Source organism: Gorilla gorilla, chromosome X, assembly GCF_029281585.2.
Source record: "Gorilla gorilla gorilla isolate KB3781 chromosome X, NHGRI_mGorGor1-v2.1_pri, whole genome shotgun sequence".
Taxonomy (NCBI): Eukaryota; Metazoa; Chordata; class Mammalia; order Primates; family Hominidae; genus Gorilla; species Gorilla gorilla.
The window spans coordinates 55,578,149-55,588,124 of NC_073247.2; the positions used below are offsets into that span (position 1 = coordinate 55,578,149).

A 9,976-nucleotide genomic window follows, 5' to 3' on the forward strand; every position below is an offset into this window, starting at 1 on the left:
CTCAGGTGGGAAGAGGATGCGGTATTGTCAAAGTTGGCTTCTGTAATGGCTGAGGTTTGGTTATTCTTTACAGTGGGAGATAGAAGAGGAACTTGGCTTTCAAAGTTGTCTCCCTGTATTTTGAAACAGGATATATATGGGAGCTTCTAAGAGAGAATACTCAGCTAGCCTGGCGGCTGGCAAAGAGCTGTCAGAGAATGATGCAGGTGAGTTGAGCCCTGGCAGGGGGGTGGACTGGCAAGGGTCATCCTGTCAGATCTTCAGGCCAGAGGTCGCAGCTAGGAGCTTTCTCGAATCGTCACTGAGGATCACATCAGAGAGAATGAGAAATGACAGTGGGATGGAACCTTATAAGTAAACCTTGTTTAGTTCCTGTCTTACCGTAAGCCACTGTTTTATGACAGTGTTTTGTCACACTTCAGACAGACCACAGCTTCTCCTTTTTCTCAAACTGAGATATGAGATGGGAATGAATCTCTCTCTCTCTCTCTCTCTTTCTCATCATCCCCTTCACACCCCCTTCCCATGGCCTTCACACTCACCTGCACCAGGTCTGGCGTGAGGCGCTTGGCCTGCAGCCATTTCTGGAACCTCTCTGTTTTCCGCAGGACACGCTCAATGCTGCAGGTCTTTGGGGCTGATGCAGAGGCACAGATTCTCCTGTCTGAGATCTCGTTTTGATATTTGCTGACCAGTCTAAAGATCTCCACAGGGCGCCAGATTTTGGAATCATCTGAGTAATTTGCAGGATAAGAAAGCAAGAAATCGGGAGGCAGTCCAAGGTGGGAAGCCAGCCAGTTGTCAGACCTGTTGGAAGAATAGCCCTTTGAGGATTGGCCTGTGTGCTGGAGGCTCACAGAGCCCAGGGACAGGGAGACAGGGGACAATAGCCCAACTGATCCATTTCTCCTACTTAGACTGAGGTGCTCGAAATTCTTTTTGTGAGAGGACTATTTTTGCTTCTTCAAACTTATGGTAGTGTATATGTCATATCAGAAAAGGTGAGGGAGGTGTGAGTCACGCACAAACATTATCCTCTTCATACAACTGGCACAGAAAGACTAGCCACAGCTCTCTGAACTTTTACTCCCTGTAAAGATAGCAGCTTTACATACACTGACATTTTTGATTCCCATTATCCCCAATTTCCACTTTACAAGGGTGGCAACTCAGGCTTATAGAGCTTAAGTACCTTGGCCAAGGTCAGACAATATGTTGCCAATCAGAGGTGCGGACCCCGGGCTGTCAGTCAGCAAACCCCAGTATCTCTCCCTTTCCCTACACTGATTCCCCAAACTGCTTACCCTCTGACCAATGGCTGGGTCTTGGAACCACAGAGGTTCTTGAAGAGGCTCTTGGGTCTGCACTAGGGAGACCACTCTACCGCCATACCCAACCCCAAGCAGCCCCATTAGTCTAAAAATTTAAGTCTTCAGCACCAACAAAGTCTCAGGCAGGAGTGACTACTAAATGGTCATCAACTTGGAAGCTACCTGGGCTCCAGGAGGTGTGTGATTCTACATGATGGCCTGGCCAGTCTTAATCCTCCTGGGGGAGAGGCATTGGCTTATTTATTTATCTATTTTTGAGATGGAGACTCACTCTGTTGCCCAGGCTGGAGTGCTATGGCTCAATCTCAGCTCACTGGAATCTCTGTCTCCTGGATTCAAGCGATTCTCCTGCCTCAGCCTCCCCAGTAGCTGGGATTAGAGGAGTGCGCCACCACGCGCAGCTAATTTTTGTATTTTTAGTAGAGACAACGTTTTACCATGTTGGCCAGGCTGGTCTTGAACTCCTGGCCTCAGGTGATCCGCCCGCCTCTGCCTCCCAAAGTGTTGGGATTACAGGCATGAGCCACTGTGCCTGGCAGGCATTGGCCTATTATCACCTGCCAATTTCCTAGGCCCCACAGTTATGTTTTCTCCATAGTCATTTATCCAGCTGTGTGCTGATATTTCCGTTAGGGAAGAATGTTAAATCTCTTTTTGATTTGTGTATGAAAAATTACTCAGAAAAAGTTTACCTTCATTATTATTAACAATTGAAGGTCATACTGCAAATGAAAATCAGGCAGCATACGACATGTTATATATTTAATTTAAATAAGAATATTTAAATTCTTATTATTGGGCATTATTGGGCCACCCCATGATAATGAGTTTTGGATAATGCGTTTTGGAAGAATTAGCATTTTGATTAGACCCAAACCGTAGATTGTGTTGCTTTTTTTCTCTTACCTGACACAACTTTACCCTAAGAGACTGCAAGCTTTTCCTACTGTTTTGATGGCAAAGAAAGTCACACAAAAAAATTACAAGGGCAAAGAGGTCAAGGGACCTGTCCAGGAAACTGGACAGCCCAGGCCTCTGAATCCTTGAGTTATGCACTAGAGCTCCAGCCTCTCACATCTAGGAAGGTGCTCCAGTGGAAACTGTCAGAGAGCAACTTCTGCAATGCAGGACAATGCAAATTGCAATGGAAGTAGGCACAAAGGATTCTGTACAAGAACACAGGCATCAATGTATTTAAAAAGATGAAACAGTGTAACCTTGTAATGAGTCCATTTTACTGGAAGTTTCAGGACAACTATGGGAAGAGATCCTCCCCTCTAGGTGGATAAGGAAGGGCCCAGGACCCAGAGACTGGCCTGTCTGCCTATATCCTGCAGCTGCTCCTGCTCATGGAGTTTCAAACCGACCCCTACTCCCCACCCCCACCCCCCGGCCACTAAAGGGACTGGAGCTGGAAAGTTATCACTAGGTGGCTCTTTTAGATAACGATAAGAGTAACACGCATTTGTGAAACACTTAAGTGTGCCAGTCACTTTACTAAACACTTTATATGCACAGATTCGTTTAATTGCTTCAATAAACCTATGAGGCTGATACTATTGTTAACATACAGATGAGGAAACTGAGGCACAGAGTGATTATGTCATTTGCCCAAGGTCACATGACCAAGAATTGGAGGAAGTGGCATTCAAGGCTCCAGGGCTTGCAGTGGAGACACCACTGGACCTCCATACCCAACCCCAAGGAACCCCATTAATTTTTTTTTTTGAGGCAGAGTCTTGCTCTGTCACCCAGACTAGAGTGCAGTGGCGCAGTCTTGGTTCACTGCAACCTCCACCTCCTGGGTTTAAGCGATTCTTCTGCCTCAGCCTCCTGAGTAGCTGGGATTACAGGCACACGCCACCACGGATGGCTAATTTTTGTATTTTTAGTAGAGACGGGGTTTCACCATGTTGGCCAGGCTGGACTCAAACTCCTGTCTTCAAGTGATCCACCCGCCTCAGCCTCCCAAAGTGCTGGGAATACAGGAGTGAGCCACCGCACTTGGCCCCATTAATCTTAATTTTGTTTCCTTCACCACTTTGTGGTTGCTTATTCCTTTATCACCCATTTTATGAATTAGCTCATAGAAACAGATTGGTAACATTATTAGGGGTTATAGGTGGCAGGATCCTTGAAGATTATTTTGTCCCTTCCCCATCTTGTTTTGAGGATGAGAAAATTGAAAAGAGAATTGAAAAGGATGAGAAAATTGAAAAGATAAAATTGAAAGCAGAATATATATGTGACCTTTCTGAAGACTCACAGACAATTAGTGGTAGAGGAGGGCAGGTCTCAGGGCTCCTGTTCTCCCAATTGGTGGGGGTGGTGTGGGAAGAGATTTCTTGCCCTGTGAGACAAGTTCATTGTCCTTTTTTTCTGTCCCCACCTCCTAAGGAGGCTCCGCTGAGACAACAGCACTGCCTTGGCAGATGACTTGTAATGAGTGCCTGGGCAGGTTCAGTGATGGCTTGAGGCATTCCATAAGGACTAACTGAGACAAACAAGATTGCAGGCTGCACTTCTCCCCTTATTCAAAATGGTAATAAATTTATTGCATTGAATGGGAAAAATGTAAATTCTTACAGTGTTGACTACCTACTTTATTGAATAGAAGAATGTCAGTGAGAAAATGTCAGTGATTTTTATTCACTAAAATGTTACTATCCTGGAATTTGGACAACCACAAAACAGAGACAGCATTCTCATCTTCCTTCTAAACTGAGATCATGGGCCTGACTGAAGTGAGGCTGGCCAAGTTCCTGATTGTGTTGAAAGATGGACAAGCAGAATTACAGTTTCTCAGAGCTGGAAAAAAGCAACAAGGCCATGTGGTCCAATCCCCCCAAGTCCCTCAACATAGGGTGGGGGTGTAGGGGAGAGCAACAGCTTTGGAATTAGAATAAAATGCCCTCTTCTCGTGCATTCTTCTCATGCTTGCATCTGGTCAAACATAAAGCCTGTAGATATGCCTTTCTAAATAGTTTTTCCTCCCTTCCCTCTTCTTCATCCCATAGCTCTGCACTGAACCCTTAACCCATTTAGTACCTTTCCAAAGCTCTCAGGCTACAGTTTATGCTCCTTAATTTAACTTAGAGCTTAAACTTAGTTAAGCTTAAAGCTCCTTAGTTTAACTTAGAGCTTAAACTTAGTTAAGCTTAGAGCTTGGTTCACAATGCTCTGCCTGCTGCATTGCCTGCTGCATTGCCTGCTGCTCTTCTTACAAGTTTGCTTTGGTCTCACCAAACCACTGACTATCCTTGGATAAGCCACATTCTTTCAGGCCTCTGAGGTTCCAATCACCTGTCATATGCTGACACCTTTGTCTGAGACAGTTTCTTCCTCTTTCTTGTCTGGAAAATCCCAATGTAGCCCTTTAAAATCCAGATGGATATCACTTCTTTGGAACTCACTCCCTTATCCCCCAGTTGGGACCTTCCCACACACTCCCATGATACCCTGTGTAAGACATTTAAAAATATTTCTTATACTCTATTTTAACCACTGATTTACTTCTTTGTCTTCCTAATAGAAAGTAAACTCCTTCAGAGCAAAGATTTGACCTCTTTTAACTTTGTAACTCAGTGTTCAGCAGAGTACCAAGTTAGTGCTCAATACTTTACAGGTGGATGGATGGATGGGTATTTAGATGTATAGATAGATAAGTGAGTAGAGAGATGCATGGAGGGCTGGATGGTGGGATGCACAGTGTGATGGTTGGGTGGAAGAATGCATGGAGGGCCACCTGGATGAATGGGTGGATGGATGGTGGATGGATGGGTGCATGGATTCACATAAGGCTGACTGAACGTGTAGATGGATGCTTTTGTCATAAGCTCTTGAGCCCTGTATTTCCCAAGGCCCCTGAGTTGATGTGAAGAAGTGAGTTAAGACAGTAATTATTGTCAACTTCTGAGGGCAAGGAGACAGACAAGAGACAAGGGAGAAGGGAAGGCAAAATCAGGCCTGACGATTTAGTTATTTTACTGTGAGCCCTCCACTGCTCAGTTGGAAGTGTTTAAACATTTTTTTTTAGACTTTGATAGTGGAGGTGGTACATAAGACCAAGTGTGTCTAGTAAGGAAGGTGAGATTAAAGCATTAGCCCTGGTAAGAGCCTAGGAACTCCTAGGAATTATTGTGATTAGAGGTACTGCCACTATTTACTCCCCTCCCCCACACCCTGCACGCACAATACTGACCAACCAGATCATAGGAGAATCTTACCAATTGATGTGACTTCTCAGGGTTTCGTATATAGGTATATTGTCAGTAAGAAGAGTATGGCAATCAGACTTACTCATTTCCCTAGCTTCCCTTAACTTTTTCATTCAGGATTTAAAAGTCAACTTGGAATGCATGGGAAAATTAGTAATGAAAACATTCATAATTTTAAAGGTCAGTGGTTGAGTATGGGCAGTATGTGATTCATCCTTAGCATTCTCGCCAAAGGAAAGATAAAGGAAAAAAGGAGAGGTGATGTCCATCTGCTAATCATGTGTGTTCAGCATATCCAGCCAGCCTGGGAAACCCATCTACGATTTGTTGCTGAACAGATGCAAGCATTGTCCAGTCCTTAGTGAGGACTAGGACCTGGCTGTAGCATTTCAGCCAAACAACTGAGAGTTTTGGATGGGCTTTCCCCTAAGATGTCATAGTAATCACTTTTTTTTTTTTTTGAGACAGAGTCTTTCTCCTAAGGTGTCATGGTAATCACTTTTTTTTATTTGAGACAGAATCTTGCTCTTTCACCCAGGCTGGAGTACAGTGGCGTGATCTCGACTCACTGCAGCCTCCGCCTCCCGGGTTCAAGCAATTCTCCTGCCTCAGCTTCCTGAGTAGCTGGGACTATAGGCATGCGCCGCCATTGTCCGGCTAATTTTTGTATTTTTAGTAGAGACGGGGTTTCACATTGTTGGCCAGGATGGTCTTGATCTCCTGACCTCATGATTTGCCCGCCTCAGCCTCCCAAAGTGCTGGGATTACAGGTGTGAGCCACCTCGCCCGGCCGGTAATCACTTTTTTAAAGTGGGAAAATGTTTGGAGATCAAAAAGAAGACAATGAACAAATACACCATTAGAAAGAGAGGCAAAGGATGTGAACCTGTAGACAGTTTAGCAAAGAAGAAATACAAATGGTCAGTAAATCTGAAAAAGGGTTCAACTCAGAAGAAATTCAAACTAAAAAAACAGTACTAAATATTTGTAAGTGTGCAAGAAGTGAGCTTTATAAGTAGAAGCCTCCATTTAGATATATATATATCTCCTTCAATTTTGTCTTTTTGACCCAGAAATTTCACTTTTAGGAGTTTGTCATAAGGAATTCATCACTCATGTGCACAAAACATAGCTACAGGGATGTTTGACATATAACTGTTTATAATACCAAAAAATGAAATAAAAAACTCTAGTTTCACAGTGGTGGTTTTAATAAATTATAGTTAAATAATTAAATAAGTTATGCTTAAATAGTTAAATAAATTATGGTTGATTGATGCAATTGAATACCATGAACCTGTTAAAAATCAAAGTGTGTGGAAGATCATTTAATAATGTGGAAAGATGTTCCTGATATATTGTTAAATAATAGTTTCCAAAAAGTATACATAGCATGTTCACATTTTTGTTAAAAAATTTCTTAATTCACACTTAGGAAAAGGGTGGCAAGGAAATGCAACAAAATGTTGACTAAGGGGTGATCTCTTGGTGGAAGAATTATATGTGATTTTATTTTGTGCTTTCTTTAATCAACCTTTCCTGAAAATACTAAAATAAACAGGCACGACTTTGATAATAAGAGAAAAGGTATTTATATTTTAGAGAAAAGGACTCTAAACAGGACCACCTCCCCAGACCCACTGACTGCCTCTCTCTGCCTCTTTTTGCTGAGGATGACCATTCTCAATGTGCAGAGCTATAAACCCCAATCTGCCCTGCCTGGTGTTTTCCTGCTTGTATCTGCACACTTCCCTTTCACAGGCACATGGAACATGAATTCTAAGGGATATGAAGTAATATCCTGGACTCTAATGGAATGCAAACCTATTTAGGGAAATGCTTTCTGATTTTGGCTAGCATCTGCCAAATGCTAGTAAGAAAAACTTCATTTATTGCCCTTTGGTGAATATGCAGTCATCCTAGAGCTCTTCCTCAGTTGAATCCTTAAATTTCTCTCCCTCCTTTTAAAAAATATGTCTGTCTTCTTATTGCCTCTCTCCAAGGAATCAGCACCGCTTCACCTGTGTTCTCGGTCCTCTTTATCTCATTTCCTAGGCGGAAAACCTTGAGTTCACATCCAACATCTGCATATTTATTTCCTCTCGCATGGTGTTGGTCAACAGAATGACTCTATAGGTGAACTGACCTGTATCCTTCCTGTTCTACTTTGTTCCCAGTGACTTGTGTCCTGGACTATGGCAACTGGTCTCACAGCCCCTGCCAACACCACCAGTCCGTCCTGTCCACTTTGCACGAGCTCTTCCCAAATCACAGGTCTCACATTGCCCCTCCCCAGCCTAACACTCTCACCATGGCCTGCAGTAGAGATTCCTCAATCAGTGGTCTTTCAAAAATGCCTTTAAAAACGCTTAATATGCCTTTAAAAAGGCTTAATAGGAAAAGTCCACACCAACTCCATAAAATACCTCACAAAAGAAGTTTAACATTTTTGATTGGTATTTTCTATCTATTATTTCTATTTAGTAATTTGGTTGAGTAAGCAAAGATGTCTTTGATTAATACAGATTGCAAATAAAATCATTGTTAATTAATGCCTTTTGTTTGGTCACCAAATCTTAAAAGCGTAAGTTAGGTCCTTTGAGGAAGATGGAGGAGAAAGGGCATATATATGACAAAGGGTCTTTGGTACTAAAAAGACTGGAAACCACTGGTCCACAGGATTAAGGCCCCAATTCCTTGGCATGGCAATTAAAGACCCCCTGCCCCATATATCGCTTCAACCTCCTCCTCTGTCATGCCTCCACATACACCCCATCCTCTAGCTAAGCACCTCTCACTTCTTCCCACACCTTTGCTTAAGATGTTACTTCCACCTTAAGCCCTTCACTTCCCGTTACTTTTCAGTTCATCCTTTAAAAGGCTTTGCTCAGAATACCTTCTCCTGGGGAAGCCCTTCCCCAGTTCCCATTTGGAATTAATGGAGCTCCTGGAGGTCCTTTACACTGCGCTGCATCAGACAAAGCCTTATTATTATTATTTATAACATGACCCCCTTGTCCTGACCTCCAGGAAGGCAATGACCAGAGTTATAGTTGCTGTCACCCCAGTACCTGCTAGAGTTTGGCTGTGGTAAAGGCTCATGGACTGTGTGTTGATAGGCTTAAATTCCAAGTGTGATGCCATTCTTTGCTGAGAGCCATGCGCATTGCAATTTACTAAACTCCAGTTTTCCTCTGATCAAGGCAATCTCTCACAACAGAAAGCTGGCTCAGAAACTTTGGAGCAAACCGTCCTGGTTTGAATTCCACATCTGCTACTTATTCGGTGGTGACCTTGTGCAAGTTACTTAATCTTTTTTAAAAAATAAATTTTATTGTGTATATTTAAAGTATACAACACGATGTTGTAAGATACATATATATAGTGAAATGGGTCCCATCATCTCACAGAGTTACCCATTTCCCCCCCACTGAAGTCACTTTATCTGGCTATGTCTCAGCTTACCACCTCAATAATGGGGGAATACCATTAACTCTCACAATGATTTAAAATAGGTGTCACATTGTAGGCTTTCTATAAATTTTATTTCCCACCCACTGTGAGAAATGAACTTGATAAACTCAACAGTCCCAGGCTACTCCATTCATAGGAAAGAAAACTTCAAGCTTTCAGTTCAAAAGGAAATGTTGGATTTAACATTTAGGGCTGGAATTTGGCTTCACATCTTGCCCTCCTACCCACCTCAACTTCAGACCATTACCACTCTGATTAAATGGATTTGTTTCAGCTCCCACCCATATTACATCCTGATTCCTTTTCAACAAATTCCTGGACATCTTCACAAGAAGGGAACAGAATTTTGTGATTCAGAGTTATTTGATTGATATTCTGACCTTATTTCTTCTTTAAAGAACTTCTTGCAAATAGATGTCCCGATGCAGGCATTGCATTTATCAAGACCGAGGAAAGTCCTTCCAAAATTGTGGCTGGTTCTGACTTGGGGCACCAGAGAAGAAAGGGAAGAAGCTGGCAAGGAGAAAGAACAGCTCAGGGCTGAGACCCACAGCAGCAGGGCCAGCCAGCCAGGGCGGAGGGCGGCAGCCTCAGGCCCCAGCTGGGGCTCCATCTTGGGCTCTGGGCTCCAGCTGCAGCCTCTGGCTGCCCACTCGAGGCTGTACAGAGGCAGGGCTTGGCCAAAGAGGAAGCTGTCAGAGGGGGCTGGCTTCTGGGTGCTGACCCCATCCCAGCCTCCCAGGTTTCTCTTTGAGGATGCTGAGGAGCTTGGGGCTAATGAGGCTGGGGAGGAGGTGAGGAAGTCAGTGGAGGATGCTGATAACGCTGTTTCCAGAGTTACTCTTCCTTTGCCGGGGGCGGCTGCTTCAGGCTGGGGAGGGGCTCGCTGGCAGATTTCGGGAAGGACAATTGTCAGGGCTTCCCTGTGTGGTCCTTTTGACAAACACAGGATAT

The 9,976-nt window shown here is 43.6% G+C and overlaps 1 protein-coding gene across 3 annotated transcripts in view; it reads right to left on the reverse strand.

Annotated features, from left to right (window-relative positions):
* DIPK2B (divergent protein kinase domain 2B) overlaps positions 1-9,768 on the reverse strand; it is a 52,472-nt gene extending 42,704 nt beyond the window's left edge. The window contains exons 1-2 of one of the 3 annotated variants that reach the window (XM_019019849.3): positions 9,403-9,768; positions 543-807 (exon numbers count right to left, since the gene is read on the reverse strand). In XM_019019849.3, the coding sequence (XP_018875394.1) occupies positions 543-807; positions 9,403-9,635 (498 nt within the window). In that variant the 5' untranslated portion in view covers positions 9,636-9,768. The remainder of the gene's footprint in view (positions 1-542; positions 808-9,402) is intronic. The other 2 variants (XM_055376777.2, XM_063703296.1) reach the window with 2 other exon arrangements.
* Positions 9,769-9,976: the final 208 nt, after the last annotated feature.